The 27,494-nt window shown below is 29.1% G+C and overlaps 1 protein-coding gene across 1 annotated transcript; it reads right to left on the reverse strand.

The window, feature by feature from the left end:
* Positions 1-12,573: 12,573 nt before the first annotated feature.
* Phum_PHUM287180 (Spectrin beta chain, putative) lies at positions 12,574-27,288 on the reverse strand (the record flags this gene model as incomplete). The annotated part of the gene is made up of 25 exons (XM_002426905.1): positions 12,574-12,766; positions 12,853-13,032; positions 13,112-13,181; positions 16,586-16,933; positions 17,694-17,787; positions 17,886-17,977; positions 18,225-18,448; positions 18,552-18,796; positions 18,898-19,084; positions 19,176-19,363; positions 19,452-19,656; positions 19,747-19,955; positions 20,035-20,352; positions 20,439-20,639; positions 20,743-20,996; positions 21,085-21,253; positions 21,346-22,596; positions 22,703-22,825; positions 22,917-23,129; positions 23,229-23,429; positions 23,506-23,697; positions 23,786-25,168; positions 25,259-25,432; positions 25,583-25,734; positions 27,156-27,288. The coding sequence occupies 25 exons, from the start codon at positions 27,286-27,288 to the stop codon at positions 12,574-12,576; spliced, it is 6,999 nt and encodes a 2,332-aa protein (XP_002426950.1).
* Between the last annotated feature and the right edge of the window lie 206 nt (positions 27,289-27,494).

The following is a 27,494-nucleotide window of genomic DNA, read 5'->3' on the forward strand; positions in this document are numbered from 1 at the left end:
GATAATGATGACGTTTTCAACGGTCGCCAAGCAATAAAAAAAAAAAAAAAAAAAAAAAAAAAAAAACCTTACAACGGAAAACAAAAAACAAATGTTGACTTGTTTCGACTTGTTTCCGTTTGTTTTCGTGCATTAAATAAATTTTACGACACGACAAAATTCGATTCGAACTTTCTTTCCTTTCGAGTGACTAACAGTCCACGACAAAAATTAAATTTTTTATTTATTTTCTTATTCATTCTTCCTTCATTCTCACCTTTTTTCCTCCCCCTCCCCCCCAAATTTCACCCCCGGCCGAACCACGCAAGCGAGTTTTCTCGACCAAAGATTTACCGAAAAAAACTATTATTTAAATATTCGAAAATAAAACTCAAAAACTCGAAATTCGTTCGAATATTCCAAAAGGTATAAAAGGCCCTTCGGGTGAGAGGGAGCGGTGGGGGTGGAGGAGACGGGTCGGGGGAAGGGGCAGAAACGGAATAGAATTTCCGGTTTCGATGTAGCCGAAAACGTGATAAACGGTTGAACCCATGCGATTCAACCGTGGACGGCATTATTAAGCACCTGAGGATTTAAATTTTTTTTTTTTTTTTTTTTTTGTAAAAAAAGGAGGAGGAAGAATCGTTTTCGAATATGTTTCGTCAAACGAAATTTATTTATGATAAAAAATAAGCAACATATTTTTCCATTCCATTCCATTTTCCCATTCGGGATTTGAAATGTTTTCCAATTTCCCCTCTTCCCTTCCTTTCTCTACCCGGGAAAATATGCCCTTCGCTTATTATAAATCAATTAAAATTTAATATCGAAAGGGTGCGTGTGTAAAAAAAAAAAAAAAAAAAATTAAAATTAAAAAAAAATAAAAAAAAAGGAGTGAAAACCTTGCAAAAAAAAAAAATTATAACAACCGGAAATTATTAAATTTTATCCTTCTTTCGTCCTTTTCGTTCGTCCGTTTGTTCGTTTTTTCGGGTCGTTTCAGACAAACTATTAAAGGATGTAGTAAAATTTATATGACAATTTAATTTTACCCAAAATTTACTTGGAAAAAAAAAATGAAAACTTTTCTAAAAAAGGCAAATAAAAAACAAAAAGTAAAACTCGCCATTTTCCCCCCCCCCCCCCTTTTTCTTTTTTCTTCCTTTTTTTTTTTTCGTAGTTAAAAAGGAAAATTTTAACAGTAAAAAAATTTCATTTATATATATATATACCCGAACGAAAAATTTTTTAATAAAAAAAAAAAAAAAAAAAAAAGAAAATTTTTTTTTTTTTTAACTGGAAAACGTTTTTTGAATAATTTATATTGTTTTGCCCAATACTGAAAATGAGAGAAAGAAAAAGAAAACGAAAAGAAAAGAAAAACGAAAAAAAAAAAAAAAAAAGAAAATTATGATAAGTGAATTGAAAAGTTGGCAGGGAAAAAAAACTTTTTACTTTTTTCTTTTTTCTTTTCTTTCCATTCTTTCTAGAAATAAATCGAACGAGAAAATTTTTAAATTCGATTTTTTTTTTTCTTCTGCTTTTTATCGACAAAATACCAAACGTTAACAAATAACTTTAAACTCGTACAAAAAAAAAAATTTTAAAGTTTTCAGAAGAGAGCAAAAAAAAGGAAAAAAATGCATTTTTCCGAAATATCGAATTACTGAAATCGTAACATGGAGCATTATTTTTCCCCTTTTCCGGAAAATTCAATTCACCAAACATGATCTACCAGAAATTTCCTTTCCTTATTTTCCCCCTCTCCCGTCTTAAAAAATGACTCAGTGGGAATTTTTCTATTTCGTGCTGAAACAAAATTTTCTTTTTACAAAAAAAAAAAAAAAAAAAAAAAAAAAAAACCGAAACAACGTTCGTAGCTCTAACTGGAAAAGGAAAAAGAGAGAGAGAGAGAGAGAGAGTAAACTTCTTTTTTTTTCCAGTCCGAAAATTATCATAACGATTTTTTCCATCTTCTTATCCATGTTTTCTAAACGTGTGAAAAAATATTAAAAAAAAAAAAAAAAAAAATATGCTAATGAAAATTTTTATGCATTGAAAATCAAAACTTTTGTTTTTCCCATCTTCTTCCATCTTCATCTTCTTTTTCTTCTTCTTCTTCCAGGGAATCTTATTATTAATTTTCAGCCTCAGTACCTTCCCTTTCTCTCTCTCTCCCCACTTCCCCTCTCTCTTTCTCTCTCTTTTGTTTTTTTGGTTCAACTGTTTTATTCGCACGCTTCGATGCCAATGTTTCGGGCATGCACACACCACATCCTCATCTTGGCGCAGGAACACAAAAAAAATCGAATTCATAAAACACACACACACACAACACGAAAAACCGTTCGTTACCGGAAAATACCGAATAAACAAAAAAAAAAAAAAAAAAAATTTTCCTTTCCCCACCCCCAAAAGAAAAAATCAGTTTTAAATGATTTAAAATTTATCGTACAAAATATTTCCTACCCCGTTTCTCTCTCTCTCTCTCTCTCTCTCTCTCTTAAAAAAAGAAGCCGATTGAGTTTCATCCCTTCCTCCTCCCCCCAAGATTTAATCTTTAGAAAAACCAAAAAAAAAAAAACTATTACATAAGGAATAAGAGAAAATCGAAAAAAAAAAAAAAAAGATTTATTAAGAAGTTATTAACAAGGGGAGAGAGAGAGAAGGAGTAAAAAAAAAAGAAATCTTCGGATTGAAAAGGAGTGAGGGACCCGGGGGGACCGGGGGGGAAAAAAAAGGGGAAAATATAAAATAAATTTTCATGTATTTGATGACATCGTGGTAAATGAAGCGCACAACGATGTGAATTGAAAATCTTTATTAAATCTCATTTGAAGGAGATTAAACACGACTGGAGAAGAAAAAAAAAAAAAAAAACATTTTCGTCGATTTCCCTACCGGAATTAAATTTTTTTCTTTTTCTTTCATGTTTTTTTTTTGGTACCTATCTCTTTCTCGAATATTTAATAAAGTGATTCGACACATTGTTTTCCCCCTCTCCCCCCCCCACACACACACACCCGTCAAAGGATACGAAATAAACGACCTTTTTGAATTCCCCCCCCTTCCGGCCCTTTCCTTTTTTTTTAAAATTTAAATCGAATATTAACGAGTCAAATTTATTTATTTATTTTTTGACGATCTCTCTCTCTCTCTCTCTCTCTCTCGTCTCTTTCTCTCTCTTTCAACGTAAAATAAATAAACCGTTAAAATTTAATTTCAAATGTTGATAATTTCTTACTTTGACGACGCCATGAAATTTAAAAAAAAAAAAAAAAAGAGTAGCTTCCGGTATAAATGTCGTCGTTTATTAACGTGCGTCTGTTTGTTTGTTTGTCTGTCTGTCGTGTGGTAGAGAAAGATGCTAGGATATTTTCCAAAAAAAAAAAAAATGGAAACCTCTATACGAGAATGTGGCAAATTTTTTCCTACACACAGCAAGCACACACACACACACACAGAAATTAATAAACGTAGTAAAGATAAGGAGGCATTCAAGGTTAAATTGACGCCTACATAGTTTACGACGTGAAATGAGTACAAAATATCAGGCAGGCTCTTTGGATTCTTCAATGGCGGCAACGTTTCGCCGGGTAAATAAGGAATAAACCATATACGACTCGTTTCGAACAATGAAGAAATAAAGGTGCCACCGTTTTTTTCTTTCGTTCTTTCATTCTTTCTTTTGTTCATCGAATGTGTTTTTTTTTTTTTCTTTCCTCGCAACAACACAAATCTTTCGTTTGCACACACTGTTTAAATTACCGACAACAACAACACACACGCACACGTTTCGTTTGTTTTTGTTTGTTTTTTCAAACTCATGATAAAATCAGTAAGAGGAAGAGAGAGGTTTTAAAAGACGTATTAGAAAAGGAAAGAAAAGGAAAGAAAAGATGGCAAAATTATAAATAAATTAACATAATTAACGATTCGTAATATTTTCTCTATCCGAACGAATGTGTAAAATCGAACGCTTTGATGATAATAATAATAACCTAATAAAAAGGTTGATGTGTCGGACAAGACAATAACAAACACTTTGTGCCTTGTTGTTTGTTGTATAAAAAAAACAAAAAAAACTTAAAACCAAAAAGGATTTATCAGTGTTGTAATTTATTACACGCGATTTTTTGTTTTTTTTTTTAAATAAAACCTTTTCCGACCCGTCTCACCCTTTCCTCCCCACGAGAGAAAGAGAAAAAAAAAAGGTTTTATTTAAATATTTATTTCCTTTGGCAAGTTCAACAAACCTTTTCAGATTTTTTTCCTATTTTTTATGGAGAATTTTTTTTTTTTTTTTTTTTTCCATTTCGTATTAATTAATCTTAGCCTGGAACAATTTTTTTCCCCTCCCCCCTACCCATCAAAAGTCAAAACAGGAAAAAGAAACAAACGGTGTAGTGAGAGATTTTCAAAGTCAAAAAAAAATACAGAGAGAGAGAGAGTGAGAGAGTGAGAGAAAACTATAAATGGAGTAGAGGAGAGGGTTAGAAGGGTGAAAAAGATCGTTGTCATGGTGAAAATTTTCCTCCTATAATTTTCATGCACTCGTGAGTCACAAAAGGCTCCTCAGATAATTATTTTGTTCCCAGAAGAACATTAAAAAGAAAAAAAAAAAATTTCTTTTTTGATGGCTGCCTTATTACTTAACCTATTACATTTATTTCTATTTTTTTTTCATTATTAGCATTATTATTATTATTATTATTATTATTATTATTATTATTATTATTATTATTAATTTTTTACAAAAGACAGACAGACGAACGAACGAACGAACGGAGGGGGGGGAGGATAATAGACGAAGTAAAAATTTTTTTTTCCGTAAAAAAAAATAATTTCATTTTATTTTTAACGCCGTTTCTTTTTAATGCTTCGATTAAAAAAAAAAAAAATAAAAAAATAGCAGACGATTTTAAAAAATTACAGACGATTTTAACAGTATTCGATATTCTCTCTCTCTCTCTCTCTCTCTCTCTCTCTTCTTTCTCTCTTTTATTTTTTTGTCATAATACTTTTCAAAAAAAAAAAAAAAAAATCTCATTTCCTGTAAATGAAACGAAAAACGAGGGGAAAAAGAAAAAGAGAAAGAGAAAGAAAAATAGAAAAAAAAAAACGAAATTACTAAATTAAGCAAACAAACCGTAAAAAGAAAATTAATTAAAAACAAAAAAAAAGAAAAAAGAAAAAGAAAAAAAAAAAAAAAGTTAAAAAATTAATAAAAATCTAATTTTTTAATTACGAGTTGCAAGAGTTCAAGAAAAAATAAATAAATAAGTAAATGACAATCAATGTATTCTGTATCGAACCACCGTCTGAAATCATCAATACTGAAATTCCTGGGGGGTGTGAGAAAGAGGGGGGAGAGGGGGAAAAGCAGAAGAAAAAAAACTTTTCTTTTTTTTTTCTTTACTGACAGACAGGCACCGCTGGACACTTCCAAAACACGTAATAAAAGCTTTATATAAACGGTCAATCACTAACTAATTGAAAGATTCATGGAGTCAGCAGTGAAAACCCCGATTTATCTCTCTCTCTCTCTCTCTCTCTCTCTTATTTCTTTTTCTGACACGTTTTCCCGATCAATTTAACATAATTTCAATGCGGAAAATTTTCCCTCTCTCTCTTTCTCTCTCACTCTCTCTCTTTCTTTCTTTTTGGAGTTTCTCCTTTTATTTTTATACATCTTTCACTCCCACTCACTATTTTGCTACAACCAAGATATTTCGATGCGTTCGATTAGAAGAAGAAAAAAAGAGAAGAGAAGAAGATAGAAAAAGAGAGAAAGAGAGAGAGAGAGAGAGAGAGAAAACGATATCGACGACTGGAGCATTATTAAACGATTAAGAATGAGACTTTTATTAATTATTAAATGCTTGACAATGTGAATTTGAAAATTATATGGTTGTCTCTCTCTCTCTCTCTCGTACAAAACGTTATTATTTTTTTTATTATAAAGCGATTCGAAATAATAATAATAATAAAATTCTAAAATCCTTGATTTTCCGATTTAAAAAAAAAAAAAAAAAAAAAAAAGTAATAATAATAAATAAGTTTTTTTTTCTTTCTTTTTCCCTCCAGTTTTTTTTCCTTTTTTTTCACTTATTATTATTATTATTATTATTATTATTATTATTATTATTATTTTCTCGAAGGATAAGAAAATGATGAAAACGCCTTGCGTAGGTTCTCTTCTAACCGTGATATCGATATAAAGCCATTAAATTCCATCGAAAGGATTTTATTATAATGACGTCATTAGTTTTTTTTTTTTTTTATATGAAAAAGAAGAGATGCTGATATGGGTAAATGAAAAGAAGAAGCCTCCCTGGGTTTTCCTTTTTTTTTTTTTTTTTTCCTCCTCATCTTTTCTTTAATTTCAATAATAATAATAATAATAAAGGGGGGAAAAATACACGTTTTTCCACATCCAGACAAACAAACAATTTTTTCCTAATGAAAATGAAAATGAAAATTAATAAATAAGTCAGTACACAATTTGAATTTCAATTTAACAATGAAAATAATTAAAAATGGCATCATCGATCAAAGTAATTAAACTGAAAGTGTAAAAAACAGAGAGAGAGAAAGAGAGAGACAGATAGACAGACAGACAGAAAGAGAGAGAGAATAAATATATATATTATTTTAAAAAGGAAAATGAACGTTTGAAAATGACAAAAAAACAATAATAATAATAATTTTTTGTTGTTTTTTCTTATGATCCGCCATCTTTATTTTGTAATAAAAAGGAAGAGAGAAGAAGAAAAAAACAAAATTAAACTCTTATAGGAATTTTAATTATTGTCTGTCATAAATTGAATGAAATTATTATTTTTTTATAACACACAATGAATTAAACAAAAACATAATAATAATAATAATATTTAAAATCTTTGAATGATCATCACTTCTCGAGTAAAATATTTACAAAATACCTCCCCATTTTTTTTCTTTTGAACACACTCGTCACCAAAAAAAAAAATCAAACATTTGCAACTCACTGAAAAAGGAAATGAGGTGATAAAAATGGGGAAGAAGGGGGGGAGAGGTAAGGAAAAAAAACCTGGAGCTTTTCGTGTATGTCATATTTGTGCCTTTTCACTTGAATAAATTTCACAATTAAAATTTTAAAAAAAAATTTTTCCCATTTGAAAATTTTAAAATTTTACCACCATCATCATCATTAATATCAATTTGTGTGCTGACAACATAACAAAAGTAAAAAACACAAAAATCCACTCAAGAATTACTTTTTTTTTTTCTCATTAATATAATTAAGGGATGATTCGTCAAAGGTAAAAAAAGTAAAAATTTCGAATAAGATGAAAATATTATCGAATGTTTGTGAGTGAGTGTGTGTGTGTGTGTGTGTGTGAGTTGTTTGTCTTATGTTTGTCTACAAAACATATATTGTTGTTGTTGTTTAAAAAAAGAAAAAAAAAATTAAAATTCATTATTGGTAACATTTTGCATAATAATAAAAGAATGAATAGACCTTCTTCCTTCTTCGAATTTGACAAATAATTTATGACATGGAATATTAAAAAGTAGCAACAGTAACAGCAGCAGAATTATTATTATTTCATTTTTTTTTGTCTCCAACAAACAAAAATGAAAAAAAAGAAAGAATTTAAAATTAAATCACAATGGTAAATCTAAAAAGATGATGATATTATAAATTTGAATCTCTTTCATCCAAAAAAAAAAGGATATTAAAATGGATTACCTACAAAAAAAAAAATAAATCTTACAACAATGGAAAAAAAAAAGAGAGAGAGAGAGAGAGAAAGATGCAGCAGGACTAATAAATTAAAAAAAAAAAAAAATTTAAGAAATGTAAAATAAAACAAAAGGTGTGTGTGTGTGTGTGTGTGTGTGTGTGTGTGTGTGTGTGTGTATATGCTTTTAGCAATTTGAATTCATTATACATGAGAGAAATTATTTTTAAGGAAACATAATCCTAACGATAATAATAATGATATAAATTATTAATTTAAAACGTTACAACATGAAGAAAAAAAATGACGACGACGAATAGGAAAGAACGATTAAGAGAAGAAAAAAAAAAAAAAAAGAAAGAATGAAAAAGAGAAAATCGATCATTTCTTCGCCCTTGATTCCATAGCAACAACATTACTGTCAACAAAAATCTCACAAAAAAACCTTTTTAAATATAATTTAAAATAAATAATTAATAAATAATACGATACCTCGACAAACTGATTGTACTCCTTAAATAAAAATAAAAAACAAATTAATAAAAAATAACTTTTAAATTCATACATTATAATTATAATTCACACGCCGGAATAAGATAAACTACTCCACCCTCTAACAACCGATCCGTCGATAAAACTGACATGGCCGTCGTCTATTCACATACTCTATTTGCTAGAATTTACTTTCTGCGCATTTCTATATATCGAACAAGCGGATATTTTTCCATTTTTTTTTTTTTTTTTACCTCAAATTTTTTCTCTCTCTCTCTCTCTCTTTCCCCCCATTTTCTTCTTCTTTTCATTATTATTATTATATTATTTTATTTTAAATTTAATTTTAGGAAATTTCATTTACAAAAAATTAAAAAATAAAATCGTTAAAGATTATCGAAATCGAACATAATTTAAAAAAACAAAACAAAAAAAAAAAAATGTCGTCTGCTTTTCCCATCAACGAAACCATTAATTCTATCTTATACAAATCCAAAATGGGGGCGAAAATACTCTTAAATTTTATTTTATTTATTGTTAATTATTAATTAAATTCAAACAATGATGATGATGATGATTATATAGACCCATTTTCGTTTAAATAAATAAATAATAATAATTATTTCATATAAAAATGTCTGCCATCTTTCTTTCTCTCATCCAAAACCTTTTTTTTTTTTTTTATTTAAATAAATTTTAAATGTTTATTTGTTATTTATTTAATTATTATCCATTTTATTACTTAATAACAATTATTAAAATAATTTAAAAATTATTTTTTATTGACTGCAAAGCCAATTTAAAAGGAAAAAAACGTTAAAATAATAATAATAATAACGGAAGAAATTTCTGGAAAATTCTAAATACAATCAAATTGATTAATAAATAAACATCATGATTACTTAATAATAATGATAATAATTGTTATTACTATACAATAAAAACAACATAAATAAATGAAAATAATCAATAAAATCTTAATAATAATATAATAAGGATCAAAAAAAAAAAAATGGCGGTAGAAAAAATTTTTTTTTAAAAATTTATTTTTTAATAATTAATTAAAAATTTTTCAAATAAGCAAATATATATATAAAATAAAATTTTTCCGTATCGTATGCAAAAAGAGACAAAAATAAAATAAGCTTTCAATTATAATAATAATAATAATAAATAAATAAATAACTAAAAAAAAATTATTAATCAAATAATATTAATAATAAAATCTTAATAAATGTGTATCTGTGTGTATGTTGCACTTATTTATGTATATATATATATATTTATTTATTTATTTATATTGATAAAAAATAATTTAAATTTTTATTTAATATAAATCTAATTATAACATTAATAATGATGATAATAATATTAATGAAAAATAAATAAATAAATAAAATAATGGATTGAATTGTAATTAATTTCGCCATCTTTACAGCAAAAAATGAAAAAAAATCACAAGCCAGAAGCTAATTAATTAATTTAACCTTTTTTTAAACTAATCATCATCATCATCATCATCGTTATTATTATTATTATTATCAATACTATCATCATCTTTTATTTATTATTATTATTCATATCATTTATTTTTTTACCTCACATTTCAATTTCTTATCATTCAATTTATATAAATATATATAATTTTTTTATTAATTATTATTATTATTATTAATTAATTAAACAATTTTTATGTAGAAGATAAAATTAATAATCTGAAGTGATAATAATGACGACGATTATCATAAATAAATAAATAAATAATTAATGAATTTATTATTAATAGAAAAAAAACCGTGCGAGCGATTATAAATATCGTTTTGATAATATTATTATTATTATTATTAATCATCATTATTATTATTATCTATTTAAAACGAATACATATATTTTTATTTATTTAATTTTAACGTAAGTATAATCAATAAATAAATAAATAAATTTTTCGCTATATTATTATTAACGAATCGATAATGAAAATTATGTATGTAAATCATCGCCATTTTAACAAATAATAATAATAATAATAATAATAATAATAATAATAATAATAATGATAATTTTTCAACACTCGTTATTTAATAATAATAATAATCCATCATTTGATTAACACAAAAAAATTTTTTTTTGACTTTATCATTATTATTATTATTAAGTAATGAATAAATTAAATGATTGATTGATTGACTTATTGATTAATTAATTAACAATTTATTTTTTCAATTATTTATCTTTACTTTACGATAATAATGATGATTACGATGGTGGTGGTGGTGATAATATCGATGATGATGATAATGATAATAATAATAAATCGAATCGGTAAGACGTAAAATTTTTTTCCATAAATAATCATCTAATTAATTAATTAAATTGAAATTAATTGTACAATTTTTTATCATTATTATTATTATTAAAGGCAATTTAATTTAATTTTATTCGCTATTAGGCTCGTGCTTATTATATGTATATATATAAATAAAATAAATTAATTAATTAATAAATTAATAAAATCCTGTTTTACAAATTGTGCTTTTATCTTTTTTGTTTTGTTATGTATAATATTATTAACTTTTCAATTCAATTGTTTAATAAAATAAAATAAATATTAATTAATTTTTTTTTTTTACTCTCTTCATTTATTTATTTATATTAAATTATTTCTATAATAATAATAATAATAAAAAATAAACAGGAAGATTTATTTATTTAAATTTTTAATCTATAACTAGAATCAAACTCATTCAAAATTTAATTAAAAACTAAAAAATAAAATTTTATGTAATTAATATTAACTGTTGTAATTCTTATCGATCGATCAATCAATCAATCAATCAATCATATTCTCGCTTTTATTATTATTATTATCAAACGTGTACAAATCGTTTTGTTACAAACAAAATTGAAAAATTTTACATAAAACTTGATTAAAAGATTAATAATTTTTTATTATAACAGAATTAATAATTTATTGATTTATTGAATTTTATTTATTAAACTGTTTTTTTTTATTGAAAATGATTAATTATTAATTTGATTCGATTAAATTTATTTATTTATTTTTGATTTATTAATTTTTTGATTTTTAATAATATATATAAATATATATTTAAATATTTAAAAGGCTGTGAAATACATAAATTTTTTTTTTTTATTATTAAATCACGTCAGAATCAATTTTATTATTATTATTATTATTATTAATAAAAAACCTGGCATACCTGATAACGATGCAAGAGAAAATTAAAAAAAAATTAAATAAAAAAATTAAAATTGATAAACATATACACATACATAATTATTATTATTATTAATTTTTTCCATAACTTAACCTTTCATAAATTTATTTATTTTATTTATTTCCCCCTATTATTTATTATATTTATTTATTTATTTATATATTTATATATATAGCAGTCAATAGAAAGAAGCATACATAATCTAAACAAATAATAAATAATTTTTATTTTAATTAATTAATAATAATAATAATAATAATAATAATAATAATAATAATAATAATAATAATAATTTTCTTTATTTTATATTTCGTTTATATTCAACAACTTTTTTTTTTTTTTGTTTATTTTTCAATATTATTATTATTTATTTATTTTTTAAAAAATATAGATTGTTAATTTAGGCAGTGTGATAAATAAATAAATAAATAAATAAATAAAACTGATAAGAAAATGATAATAATAATAATAATAATCAAAATAAAATTTCAAAAAATTTAAAAATTAAAAAAAAATTAAAAAAATAAATTTCAAATTAAATTAAATTAAAAATGATGATGATGATGATTACGAAAATGATTAATAATAATAATAATAATTAGCAAATCGATCGCGATTAATTTAATTTAAATTTTAAAAAAAAAATATATATATATATAAATAAAATAAAAAAATAAAATAAAAGAAAAAAAAAAAAAAGAAAAACGTTCCTGAACATATAATCGTGAAGGGCGGTGTGATCACACAACAATCGACTCAATCAATCATTGATTATCATTTATATTAACTGCAAAAAAAAATTATTATATTCATATATTTATTTTTATTTTTTTTTTCTTATTATAAACACGTTAAACGACAAATAAAAAAAAAACATTAATTAATTAATTAAATAAATAAATAAATAAATAATATTTGTTATTTTTGTTGCCCATAACCAAATAAAGCTTTTTAGATTTTAGATTTTTTTATTTAAGCAAACCCAAAAATTCTTTCTCGCGCCCATCCATATTATGAATGATTACACGTGTGTGTGTGTGTGTGTGTGTTTGTTAACAATTAATTATGTTAATTTGTGTTTGTATGGTTGTTTGTGTGTGTGTGTGTGTTTTTTTTTTTTAAAAATCATTTATTCATTACTTTTTTTTAAGTGTAAAAAAACTTCTTTTCTTCTGTTCGCTTTGTCCCGGACCGGCTGGAAGAGTTTGAGATTTTCCTGGTCCCGCCGCCGCTGCTCCTCCCTCGCATTGAGCACCCATTGCCGATACCCATTGATTCATTTCTTCATCGTCCTTGGCTTGAAATAACAATTCAGCTCCGCTGGCTGTCCTGTTTGACAAACGAAAACAAAACAATTATCATTAAAACACGTTTGGATTCGTCACAAACAAACAAACAAACAATGAGTGACTTACTTCAGCCTGAACACGTGTTTCTTTTTCGTGTAATCAAGAGCAACCTCGATGAAACCGTTTTTAAGATCTAAACGTTGTTCGTTCTTTAGACACACATCGGGTGCTGCTTTATATGATTTGGCATCCTTGTAAAAGGATAATTGCGGCCCTTTCATCACAACGTAGACCTTGTCCCAAGATCTGCAAAACACATACACACTCATTATACAGGTACTACCTTTAATATTTTACGGTGAGATAACGTTTTAACGTCGCGTACCTGTTGGATGCTTTTTTAGTTGTTGATTCCCATTCGTGTTTACGTTGTAGCATACCTTCCAAAAGTTCATCTTCGGCGGCCGGACTTTGACGTTCTGTAAAAACAATTTCTTTTATAATTTTTATTACATCTCTCCCTCTCTCTCTCTCTCTCAATTAATAATAAACTAAAACTATCTAATTTTTACTTTTTTTCGTTCAACATCATCTCCGACACGTACTTGACAAAAAACAAAACAATTTTCTTACCTTCTCCTTCTTCTTATTATCTTTTCTCTCCCCCTCCCAAAAGGGGAGAAAAAAAAAGGGGAGAAAATTTTAAAAAATTTTCTTTTTTATATAAATAAATCTTTCCGTTCGTTTTTTTTTTTTTTTTTTTTTTTACGGCATTAACACTAATTAACAACTAAATATAAATAAGAATAGATAGATGACAAAGAAGAATTATTTTTTTTTTTTTGTAATGATAAACCTTACCTGAAAAGCTGGATTCATCGTCGGAATGGGGTGCCGAGGGACTCTTCGGTGAACCCGAGGAAGATTTTTTCCAACGGAAAGACCTGAAGGGTGATTTCGATCTGGATCGATCCTTATCCTTCTTTTTCGTTTTGGCACTTGAAGCTAAGAGACCAATCAATAAATTCTAACTAACTAACACGAACTAATTTAAAAACTACCAACAAACATTTTTACTTCTAATTTAATTCAAGAATGAAAAGCTCGTCTCCTAATTATTTAATAACTTGAATCCTTTTTCTTTCTCTCTCTCTCTCTCTCTCCTTTTCTCCCTTTCTCTCTCTCTCTCTCTCAAGACTCTGATCCAAGTTTTCTAACCGGAAAGACGAGCTTTTTAATCTTTTTGAAATAATAAAATAAAAATATAAAAAAAAAAAAAACAAAAAAAGTTACTAAAATACTAAAATACTAAAAAAACCGAGCTTTTTCCGTTTTTATTTATTTATTTATTTATTTTAAATAAATAATTTCGAGTTTTTTGTAATCGCAAACATTTCAATTATAAAAAAAAAGCATAGAGTAAACATTTTAACGAGTCATAGAGTATATAAACACGTATTTTTAACGGTAAAAACCTAATTGTTAAGAAACATTTTATTGATTTCTGTTTGTTTCTCTCACTACTTCAATTATTGAAAAAAAAAAAAAAAAAAAAAATCAATAAAAAAATGCAAATCTTTTCCTTTTTCTTTCTCTCCCCCTCTCCCTCTCCCTCTTTCTCTATCTTTCTCTTTCTTTTCCAAGTCTATTAATTCAAAAGTTAATTAATTCAATGGGTTAAAATTAGTCAAAAAAAAAAATTACCGAAAAAGCTCAATTTATATAATTTTCTATCTTTCATTTTTTTTTTTTTTAATAGTACTACAACGAGTACTACTACTGCTACAGCTACAGCTACAGCTACTACTCACTGTTGTCTTGAATTGATGTGGGGGAAACCTGTTGCCTAGAAGCCCTGGCGACCGCTCCACGTTCATTACCCGATCGATCTCCGTCCAATCGTTTTTCACCATGCACTAATCAAATATTTACAAACAACAACAACAACAACCATTACACGCATGCAAATCAAAAATGCAATAATAAATAAATAAATAAATAAATAAATAAAACAAACAAACGACAAACGTCTTAAATAAATATAAAAAAAAATAATAATTATTCCAAATAAAAGCTCAATTTTCAATTTATACTAAACTTTTAATATATATATATATATATATATATATTAAGAAATAAGTACCATTTCCCCCACCACGGTTCTTTACCCATTTCACATTCCCCTTATAATAATAATAATGATAATGATAATAATAAAAATAATAATAATAAATTATATATATTAATAAATAAATAAAAAAACCCGATTTCACCTTCAAAAATTTCCAATTAATAATTTTTTTTATTTTATTTTATTAAAAGCTTTAGCGAACGATGATAGTAATAATAATAATGATAATGGTAATAAAGAATCAAAACCCCGCCCCCCTAAAAAAAAAAAAAGAAAAAAAAAAAAAACAAAATGCATGCCACATGCACTAAATAATAATAATAATAATAATGAAAATGAGAGAATGAAAACGAAAAAAAAAAAAAAAAAAAAAAAAAAAAAAAAAAAAGAAAACTCAAGAACTTATTCTATTTTTTTGTGCCTGTGCCTGTGCCTACGTGCGAGAATTTTTCTTCTTCTTCTTCCCCCAACCCCAACCCCCACCCCCTTTCCCATTTACATCTCAAGCAATAATAATAATAACAATAAAAAAAAATAAATAAATAAATAAAAACAAATGTAAAGGGCGTGAAATTAATAATAATAATAATAATAACGAAGCTTATTAAAATAATTTGCTAAACTTTGCTAAATAAGGCTTAATTTTATATATATATAAAAAAAATGGGTAAAAAAAATTAATAACCTGGTTGTGATTGATCAGCTGCCGACAAAAGTGGCAACGTGAGTTTCGCCGATGGCTTTCGACTCGCTGATACTACAAAACCATCACCGGCAGCGATTACAGATAAAACAATATGTAAATATAATACAACAAACATCCTTCCTTCCTTCCTTTTTTAACATTTTAAAATTTTGGAATGGGAGGAGGAAGAGGGAGGGAAATGTAATTCCCCCTCCCCTCCCCCTCGCCCGCCCCCCCGAATCGATTATCAATGATACTCATTATTATTATGAAACTTTTCAAATGAATATCTAATTAAATTTTTCACATTTCGATTTTCCGGAAAAAAAAAAAAAAAAAAAAAAAAAAAACTTTTCATTCTTTGATTGCATCATTTCCCCCCCCCCTCCCCTCCCCCATTACCCCAAATACTTAAAATTATTAATGTTATTAATTAAAAATTTGATAAAATAATGATAATAAAACGAAGGTAATTCCCTACCTTGAGTTTCAGGTTTCTTTTCTTCCGGTTTTGTTTCCTCGACTACTTTCTCGCCGTCCACTCTAAAAAAAAAAAAAAATGATATAAAAATTTCAATCAACAATCCCGGTTCCCGGTCGAAAAGAAAATAATAATAATAATAATATTCGGGATGCTCACTTATCCGTAACTTGTTCTTCAACGGGCGGAGCCGGAGGTGTTTGTTTTGCCGCCAATTCTTCAGCTCTCCTTTGCTCCTCTTCCTCTTGCCTTCGTTTCAACTCTTTCAATTCAAACTGTAATAATAATAATTAAATATTAAAATATAAATATATAATAATATAATATGAGCAACGTTGATGCCGGTTAATTTTAATAAGAAAGGTATATCGGGGGGTGGGGAGTGGAAGGCGGGGTTGGAGTTGGGAGTAGCAACGTGTTTTAAAATAAGGAATCATTGCCATTGCATATTAATTTATAAAAAATAAAATTGCGTATATGATTAAAGCCAAAAAAAAAAAAAATTAAAAGCAATCAATCGTAGTATCGTTAGTTTTTTTTTTTTTTAAATTTCCATCAAAACATACCTCTCTGTAAATGGAAATAAATTCCATGGGATCGGGGAGTGGTAGGGGAGGTAAGGACGAATCCGAAACTTTGTCATTTTGTCCCCCGCTCAAATCGTACATTTTATTTTCATTTTCAAACAATTTACGTTCGTTATTTAAAAATAATTTAGTATCGCAACATTTGCTGTCACCCACTTCCTCGCTGGAAAAAAATACATTTTTTAATTTTTCATTCCAGTCCCTGTCGTTTTTCCATAGGAAAGAACGAATCCTCCTCCTCCTCCTCGGAGGTTTTCTATTTTTCCAAGAACGTTTTTTACCCCTGTCAGGTTTGTAAAATTTATCCGAATAAAATATTATTTCTTTGACCGTGACACCCCATGGTTTATCACAAAAACTACCCCTACTACGTTTTAATTCACATTTTTTCCGTACTGAATTTTTTTTCTTTTGTACGTCGTCGTCGTCGTCGTCGTCGTCGTCGTCGACGTTCTCGTGTACGAATGACTTAGTTTCGGTAAAAAAGGGTGTTAATAGGAAATTATCAGCCATGTTAGGTGTTAATGGTTCAAGCGGTTCCAAAACAACACAATGAAATTCTTTTCTACTCCCGTATTTCGAAATACCACCACTACGTTCATGCTACAAAACAAAAAAAGAGTTAAAATAAAACAAAATCAAAACAAAAAACGAAACAAAACAAAAAAAACAACCGGGTATTAGTAAAAAATTAACTAAAAAACTTTTTTTGTTTGTTTAAATAAATCAAAAATGCTTATTGCAAACGTTACAAAAAAAAATCTAAAATAATAATAATAATAATAATAATAAAATTTTAAAGGCAAACAAACACAAATGCTTTTAATCGTATTATTATTATTATTATTATTATTATAACAATCATATTATTTTATATATAGTGAAAACAAACATTTTTTTTTTTTTTTTTTTTTTTTTTTTAAATAAAAATAATAAGCTACTATTCATGGTAATATAATGTAAAGCATAAAAACTCACAAACACCAAAACGTTAATAAAAAAAAAAAAAAAATGCCCAAAATAAAGCAATGGGGAGGGGGGGGGGAAATAAAAAATAAATGTATGAAAATACCGTTGTTAAACGTTCTAATGCACTAAATCTTTCTTCTTGAGCCGATGCCGATTTTTCAAATGCCTCGTGTTTTTTAATTAGATTTTCTACTTCGTCTATCGTGTGCTGCAATGAAATAATTAATTAATATACAAATTAATTTCATCCCTTTTCGAAACAACTTGAATAAATGATTCTCCTTGTTTCATTTTACAAAAACTCACCCCTAATTCTGTGCTCATGAGATATGGTTCTTGTGCTATTAGCCATGCTTCGGCAACAGCTGCATCTCTTGCAAATTGATAAACTTCCAAAACTGTAAAATGCGAACAAAAAAAAAAAAAATTTTTTTTTTTTTTATGATGATGATACAAATCAAAATATATAAAGTTTTCAAAATTAAATTCGATTAAAAATAATCATCAGATTTTTTTTTTGTATCTGTCACACGTGTTCAGATTGACTAGGACGGTTAAAAAAATATCATCATCGATTTTAGAATATAAAAAAAAAAAAAAAAAAAAAAAAAACGAGAAATAAATTTATTTTTTCGTCTCCCTTACTTAATTGCAAATTCTCCCATCTTTCTTCCCAACGTTGCAATAATGAATTCCTACGATTCGTCAACATTAAAAGTTTTTCTTTAATTTCGTTCGAAGCAAAATGATTCCGCGATAAAAGTTCTTTTCCCAACGATATACAAGCGCTAAAATTATCTTCTCGGGCGTCAATTTCCGCTTTCAAACTTTGGTGATTGTTCATCAACAATTCGACTCCGCTAACATCTCTGCAAATTTTTTTTTTTATTAAAAGATTGAATGATTGATTGATTGAAGGATTTTGAATCAAAGGTCGAGCCGGGTTAAAAAGGTGAAAAAAAGTGTACAAACCTTGGTTTTTCCGAAGTGTTCATTTGCCTGAAAACATCGTTCATCCACAGGAGGAGAGTTCTGACCATGTTAAAGAATTTAAATAAATCACCCGAATCGGCCAATTTATTTCGCCTTGCCTCGCATAGAGCCTGTAAAATGGCCCAAGCGCTCGCAACTTCCGCTTCTCTGTTGGTTATTTCTCGAGCTTTATCACCGGCATAAGATGCTTGAAGACGATTACTTTCATCTTCTATTGTCAAAACCTAAATACCATTTATAGAATGAATGAAACGAACGAGAGGAATTACCTTCTTTTTTCCCTGTTAACCATTTTGACTATTCTTTTTTTTTTTTTTTTTGCTACCTGAGACTGAAGAGTCATGAGATCTTGCATGAAATTTTGATGTTTCCTCTGTAGAGCTGACACGCTTCCAGCATCCCGGCCCAATTCATCTGACATTGAGTGATGTTTTTCCATGATTCGGCCCAAAACATCTTTGCAATCGTGGAAAAATTTGTGAAGTTCTCTGCTCGCTTGCAACATTTGAGTTCTGAATATAAAAAAAAAAAAAAAAAAAAATTTAAAAGTTTTCAACCGCGTAAAAGCCGTTGCTATTAAAAAAAAAAATAACACACGCGTACCTTGTTTCGATCAACTCCAACAAATCTTGCCATGCTTCCGTTAAACCATCTTTCCATTCGGCAATAGTTGCAGAATCACTGTGACCAGCTGAAATTAACCCATCTGCCATTTGATTGACGGCAGCCACTCTTTCAGATCCGATCGATTCAGTATCCCTAGCAAATTCTTTAAATCTTTCCCACAGCAACTAAAAAACGTTTGCGTTTATTAACATAAACAGATAAAATAAAAACAATAAGTTTTTTAAATTTAATAATAATAAAATTAATTATTACTGTAACATGATCGTAATCTTGACCGAGTTCGTGTGAGCCGGCGACTACCTCGCGGTCAGCAATCCATTGTTCTAAATCGTCAACTTCTCTGTTTAACATAAACAACTGCAGAGCTTCTTCTAATTTAGCCCTTCGCTCCCCGGCCAAATCCTTCAATCCGGCATACAATTTGTCAACTTGAGATTGCTTAACACTAATTTGGTCACTGAAATCGTGGATTAAAATATTCAGCAAGTATTCAAATAACGTTTTTTTTTTTTAAATTTAAACATTCGAAAAGAAAAAATGTGTTTACCTTAGAGGATGGCGATCATTGATCAATTGTCTAGCGGTCTCACCCAACTGCCTGATGGTATCCGCATAATCTTCCATGGCCAATTCCAAAGTTTCGTGTTTTTTCATTAAATTCTGCGCTGATATTTCATCTTTACCTCTGTCTTCCACCATCATGTATAATTCTTGTTCGCTCATCCATGATTCAGCTTCATTCGTGTCGAAGAAATACTGTAATGTACCAAAAATTTTTTAAAAGACATCTTATTACTATTGCCAAAAAAAAAAAATCAAGTCCTCCATTTTTTACCTGTTGGACTTTTTCATTTTGTTTCAAATCTTTTTCTCTGCTATCAACGGCTTCTTTGAGCTCTTGATATTTTCGTTTTAAATCCGCAATTAATTTTTCAAATTCCGGACTGTCTTCGTGATTTTCATCGATTAATTTTTGACCATTGTTGCACACGAGCGTAATTCTAGGCTCGTGATTTTCGATTTCGGTTTTGAGAGATTGATTCTTTTTTCGGAGCATGTGAACGTTAAATAATGACGTACCGTGATCGGAAGACGTAGCTTGCGGCATTTTTTCTCCGATCCACAGTTTTTCATCTTCGACATCGCGACGGAACTGTTGAAATTAATAAATACACATTTATAAAAAACAGAAAAAAATAAAGTTTTTTTTTAAAAAAATTTTTTTTTTTTTTTAATTACTTGGAAGGCTTCTTTTTTCTTTTCGAGTTGCCTTTGTCTTTCGAGTAACGGTTGCTTGAGCTGTTGGAATCTTTCTTCGACTTTGGCTTTTTTCGTAACGATATCATCCATTTTTTCGGGAACTGTTTTTTGTAGGTATTCGGCTTGGGACTCCAAATCAGATACTTGCTTAGCTTTGACTGCCATTTGAGTTTCTATCATCTAAAAACCAAAAGATGATGAATTAATAATCTTTCATTTTAAGTTTTGCCTCGGGGATGTTGCAAAATTCAAAATTGCCAAATTAAAATTTCAAAAGTCGTACCTGCTGCTTTTGCATTAAAATATTAACACTGGCCAGATCTGAACCGGTATCGTCACTTTCGATTTGTTTTTCCAATTCGTTCATCCAAGAATCGATATCATCGCAAGTTTGATACATGAGAGTTTCTCTATTTGCATCAAAAAGTCTTTCTCCTTTATCTTTTGTTGTTTTTTCCAAATTATCAAATTGCTGTAATAATTCTCCAATTTTAGGCTTCACAATATCAGCCAATTCTGGTTTTTCCTTGATAAGTTCTTCTCCAGACTACAAAAAATCATTCAATGTTGCATTAATAATTTTTTAAAAAACAATTTATGCACTCTATGATAAAAAAAAAATAACGAGTACTCACTTGTTTGATACGCAACAGGCGATCTTTATTTGCACCAATTTCAGCTTCGAAAGCTTGATGTCTAGTCCATTTGGAATGCACAGTTTTTGCACTTCTGTAGGTATCGTCTTGGGCTGTAAGATTTTTTTCTTGAATCCATTCTCCAAGTTCTTCGCAATCCTATAATCGTATGAAAAATTTTGAAAATGAATTACTTGAAAGAAAGGATAAAAATTAAGAGGAAAATTGAAATTTGGAATTGAATTATTTACCTGTAAAAATTGATGAAGCATCAATTGATCTTTCAATTTGTTCATCATTAAAATGGCTCTGTCTCGATTCGCGTTTCTTCTATCGTTAAGATTTTCAGCTTTTTTGTGTATTTTATCAGAATCAAAATGTCCTTCATCGCATAGACGAGCTGCAAACTGTACAACTGCATTGACTTTATCGTCGTTAGCTTCCATCGTCGTCAAAAATGCTTCGTGACGTTTAATTAGATTTTCAGCTTGTTCTAGATTCGCGGGCGTGTCATCTTTGCTAAGAACGTGTTCTTGCTGATTAAGTAAAACTTCAGCTTGTTTAGCATCTCTGTTGAACATCTGGAGGTTCAAACTCTGGGATAAAAGTTGTTGACGATTCTCCCACATTTGATGTAATTCTTCCCAGCCATCTTTCAAAGCTTTCAATCTTTCACGCAAGAACATGTATTGTGGATCATCTTGTGTAGAAGGTTCTGCTGTTATTCGTTCTCCGTATTCCATCATCTTCAAATAATCTTGTCTGTAATTATCAATTTCTTCTCTGATGCTTTGATGTTGATTAAGTAATTTTTCAGCTTCCGGAAGAGAAGAGGGTGTATCTTCCGATGCCACATCCGTTTGAATTTTTTTGAGCCAAGTTTGAAAATGATCAAGGTCACGCAAGAATCTATGAAGGTCTCCGGCTTCTTCCAATTTAGCATCGCGCTCTTTGAGCATTTGCGTCAATTGTTCCCAAATAACCTTAATTTGTTTGATTCTGCCTCTGATGACCTCCGCCTCTTCGGGATGATCTTTATTTATTGCTTCGGCTTCTTTTTCCAAAGAGTCTAATTTAGCTTGAATGGCAGCCAAATCTCTCTCCATTCCGGATAGACGACGCTGAAGCGTCATTATTCCAGTTAAGTCCATGCCGAGACTATCGGTTTCTTGCAAAATACGTTTTTTGTCTTCAATCCACGACAATGTTTCTCTGCACTCGATATGGAAAGTTTGAACTCCGTGTGCAGAACCCAGTTCATCTCTTTTGGCTTCTGCTTTTTCTCTGAGTTCAGCCCATTTATGATTGAGCTGATTCTGTTTGGCCATAATTTGTTCCGAATTGGGATGCTCGACGTGAAGCAATTTACGAGCCAATTGATTAACTACGGCCACTCGAGAAGCGTTCGCATTCATTTCTTTTTCAAATCCATCGTAACGATGTTTCATAATCTCGACATCTTCGATGTCTTTTGCTGGTACCATAGTGAGAAGCATACGATCCTTAAAACATTATTAAATAAGTTAATTATGTTAAGTAAAAAAAATAATCAAAATAATATTAATTAATAGTTATATAATATACCTTTTCTCCAATCCATTGTTCCACGCCATCTGATTCCGAGAAAAGTTTATACAGAGACAATGCATCCAACAAACGTTGTTTTCTCAATTTGGAGAGTTCCAATAATTCCTTATATCTGTGATCAATGCTAGAAAGCCTATCTAATACCTAAGGAAAAAAAATTTTTAATTTAATATTTTTTTCAGTAATAAAATTTTAAATTTAAATAAAATATTTCCGGGTGTGTATCCTGTTGTACCTCAGGAGATTGTTTATCGTGTTCTCCAAGTTGTGAAGCTTGATTTTTAAGAGCAGCTATTGTAGCTTCGTAATTCTTCAATTCCTCAGCTACATCGTTATGTTTTTTAAGTAGAGACTGAACATTAGCTTCGTCTCTGCCAACATCTTCTGAAGAAACAAGACGCAATGTGTCCAGCATCCAAATATCAACATCATCGGCATCGGCAAAGAACTAAACATAAAAATAAGACATTTACATCGAATTCTAAGAATCATTCAATTTTTCTATTTAAAATTTGGTTTTTTTTTTTTTTTTTTTTTTTAAACGCACCTGATGATAGTCGACAGCTTCTTCAAGTCGTTTTCTCCTGAGAGCTGCCAAATCAGATAAGTGTTGCCACATACCCAAAATTTCCTGAAGTCTGTCTCTAACGCGAGTAGCACCAAAGTGATCTCTATTTACAAGTTCTTCACCGATGGATACGACAGACATGAGCTGCGGTTCGTGGCTGGCAATTTCATTCTCTAAAGCCTTAAAAACCAAAATAATTTTTAATTATGCATTCGCATATTTTATTTTAAATGATAACAAGCAAAGCTTTATTTACCTTATGCTTTGACAAAAGTAAATTTATCGTTGTCAAATCATGACCAATATCACCATTCATCATAATTTGTTCTTTTTCCTTGATCCAATTTTCTTCATCCGCCATATCCCAATAAAACTGCCACAGCTGCCTACTCTCTTCTAATCTCTTTCTTCTTTCAACTGCCAAATTCACTAATTCGCCGTAGGCGTCCTAAAAAAGTTTACAAACAAATGTAATTTTTTCGATTATTTGACTAAAAAGGAGTTTTATTTTATTTTATTTTTTTTTATTTTTTTACCTCAAGTTGTTGAACTCTATCCACTATAACAGTCGGGTCACAAGGTTTGTAGCCTTCTAGAGTTTCTTGATCCAAAAATCTTTGCGATTGCAACACAACAGCCTTCACTCGCTCTCCTAAAACATTGATGTCAGCTTCGACGAGACTGTGTTTCTGTAACAAGTCTTCGACACCCATCAAATGCTTTCCAAAGTCGTCGGATAAGAGACGCATTTTAAGTTCTTCCATCGAATCGAGTATGTATAACATTTCTTGGAAGTTTTGTTGAAGTTGAAGCGAAAGCTCTAACCTCGATCTTCTGGCTCTCAAAAGCTCGAGCAAATAACTCCAAAGACGTAAAACGTTTTCTTTTCGAGCATTTATTCTGTTAATATCATAATAGTTTTCAGCTTCGAGTTCTTGTGATACAGCGACCACGGCTTGAACTCTTTCTTCGTAAGCAAAAATATCAGTTTCTATTGCTTCGTGTTTCTTTGCGGCCGCTTCCACGGCTCCCAAATCCAATCCGAAATTATCTTGCGAAACGAGCCTTTGATTTTCGCTTAGCCAAGTTTCTCTCATTGACGCCTTCCTGTTAAATCTCGCGGCCAATTGTTCCAATTTTTCTTGCCGTATTAATTCTTCACGCAAAGCCAATTCCCTTTCGTGTTCCGCTTTCTCTAACCTTTCCCAAGCTTTATTTATGTCGGATATCATTTTACCCTCGCGCGGCGTGTATGGCTTTTGATTATTCGCTCTCATTTTAGATTGAAGAGTGAAGAGAAGAACTTCGAGATTTCCCTTTTCGACAAACTTGGGAGGTTTCTCGACCGTTCGGTAAGAATTAAATTGTAATAATTGTTGTTGAACTCCGTGTAATGAATTGGCAAATTGTCTATCCCCAAGTTGGGCAATTGTTTTCTCTATCCATTTAAGCAAGTCGGACGTCAGCGTTTCGTATTCGTGAATCATTTTTTCGTTGTCCATCGCAATCCGAACAACTTTTCCTATTCTTTTCCCTTGAACATTGTCTTGTTTGATTTTACTGAACTTGTGGTAATACGTGACGACATATGTGATAATACTCTTTTCGTCGGGTTGATCGACGTAAACATCTTCGGCATCCAACAATTTCGTCAAGCCTAATTTGTCTTCGGCCACGTTGAAGGCATTATTTAAATTATATATTGCATTATTTTTGGAAAGTTTTTCAAATTGAATTAATTCCGGTCTATGTTTGTGAATTATGGCATTAAATGCTAAACCGTCCCGCCAGCTAGTCGTGAAATTTCTAACATTCACGTTCGGATATCCGGCGGTTTTTATTTGACACCATAACAATAAAGCATCTTTAGCCGATTTTGTTTCTTGATTATCGGTTTCTTCAATGGTAATATCTTGAATCTGAAAAATACATTTTTTTTTTTTTTTAAATTATAAAACTGCACGCCACAAATGAATTTCTACAATATGGAAATCACGTTTGGTACATACCTGAAATCTCAATATGATAGTCCAGATTAAACCCAAGCTAAGCCGTGGATTTCCATCGACAATATCGTGTGAACCCATATTTTCCAAATGAACTCTCTGTTCCCGAAGAAATTGCAGTGCTTTATCTACGTTTTCTAAACAATGAATTCTCATTTTTCCTTTTGTCGGCCTCGGCTAACCAAAAAAAAAAAAAAAAAAAAAAATTACTTTTGGAATCAAAATTCTATTTCCCCCTCCCTCCTCCCCCAAACGATTTTCATTATTTTACTACTACGTGTCGAGCACACGTGCTTGGAAAAAAAAAAAAAAAAAAAAAAAACATACCAAACGTTCGCCGGATAAAACTTCAAGTAATTTCAAAAGCATTTTTCCATCTCTTAAATCGACGTAAAGGTCTCCGATCCGACAGGAAACCCTTACCAAATGAGAATTTACCCATTTCTGGAATGTTTTCTTTTGAACGCTTTCTCTTTCATCTGCAAAAAAAAAAAAAAAAAACAACCTTAGCAAGAACGTTCTTTTTTTTCTTCCTAATAATCTGAAATTTGCATCACACACGTAATTGATTTTCACCAAACCAAGACGAGAGAGAGAGACACTTGTTGCAAACACAAACATTAGCATTTTCTTTTTTTTTTTTTTAATACTTAAATATGAATAAGCATTTTCTTTTTTTTCTTTTTTTTTTTTTTTTTTTTTTTACCTTTTAACTTTTTAACGGCTAATTCAAATAAGTAAAGTAATTCATCGAGAGTACGAGAATAAACTGCTGGATTGCAAATAGACATTTACTTATTTTCCTAAACGATATCGAATAACAACAAATCCAATATCACGTTTTGAAAAAAAAAATTCAGGTTGCTTTTCTTTTCTTTTCTTTTCTTTTATTCTTTTACTCTTCTTCTCCCTTTTTTTTTTTTGCAAATAACGAACAAAACGAAATAATGCAAATCAATTTAATTTTTCTCTCTTTTGTTTTACTGCACATTATCACTTCATTTTTTAAACTGGTACAAAAAAAAAATAATAATAATAATAATAAAATAAACAGGGTCAATTAAGTACATAAGAAGAAAAAAAAAAAAAAAAACATTTAAATTAAGCTAATGAAGATGCAATCCAGTAATAATAATAATAATAATAAACAGTTAACTATTATTAGCGATTTTCACACATAATGACGAAACATCCTTCGAATAAAAATTCAAATGCAGGATATATCTATCTATCCATCCATCCATCTATCTATCTATTTAAAACGAGACGAGAGAGAGAGAGAGAGAGAGAGAGAGAACTAATAAGGATTTAATACCTCGTTTAAAAATACAAGAAGTACCACAAATCCATCATTTCTTATTGAATTTCGAAAAAGGTACAAAAAAAAAAAAAGAAAAGAAAAATACAAACGATAAAGGCAAAAAAAATTATGTTTTTCTGTATGAATCTCTCTCTCTCTCTCTCTCTCTCTCTCTCTCTCTCTCTCTTTCTCTCTTTCTCTCTCTTCTTAAATCTACAGTTCGTGTTGAAATTACGTAAATAGAAAATAGAAAATTCATTTTTAATTATTTACAAACGACGATTCGAACGATTGTTTATTTTCAAAGCTTTAACTTGAAGTAAGAAAATGCTGATCGTTGAGGAAAATAAAAAAAAAAAAAAAATTACTTATTGTTCTCGTGAAACTGAATCGAATTTCACAATTCATTTAAAAAGAAAAAAAAAAAAAAAAAACCTACGGTGTAATTTTTCTGCGGTGGCAACTGCAATCCGATCGATATATATATATATATATATATTAAATAAAAACTTCATGTCTTACCATGAATCTTTAAAAGATCTCATAAAAAACAACAGAATTTTCTACTACTTTTTTACAAACACAGACAAACAAACGTACCTGCCAAAGCTTTGATTCTAGATCTTTCGAAAAGTCTCGACGAACTGTTACCACCATCGTATTCGACTATTTCTTGAGTTAAATCTTGCGGTAAAGTCTGGTCCCAACGGACCACGGAAATATCTGTCGTCATTGCAACAGACACCCCGCTTCCTGAAAAAGACAACAAAATAGAAATTGTTAATAATTAACGATTAATAAGAAAAATTAGGTGTCGTCAATTAGAGAGAGAGAGAGAGAGAGAGAGAGAGAGAGAGAAACGGATGCTCTACTATTAAAAAAAAAAAAAACATTTACGACATCCATATTGGGTAACTCGAACTCGACGATATAAAACAA

Source organism: Pediculus humanus, genomic scaffold (assembly GCF_000006295.1).
Source record: "Pediculus humanus corporis 1103172107667 genomic scaffold, whole genome shotgun sequence".
NCBI classification, from domain to species: Eukaryota; Metazoa; Arthropoda; class Insecta; order Psocodea; family Pediculidae; genus Pediculus; species Pediculus humanus.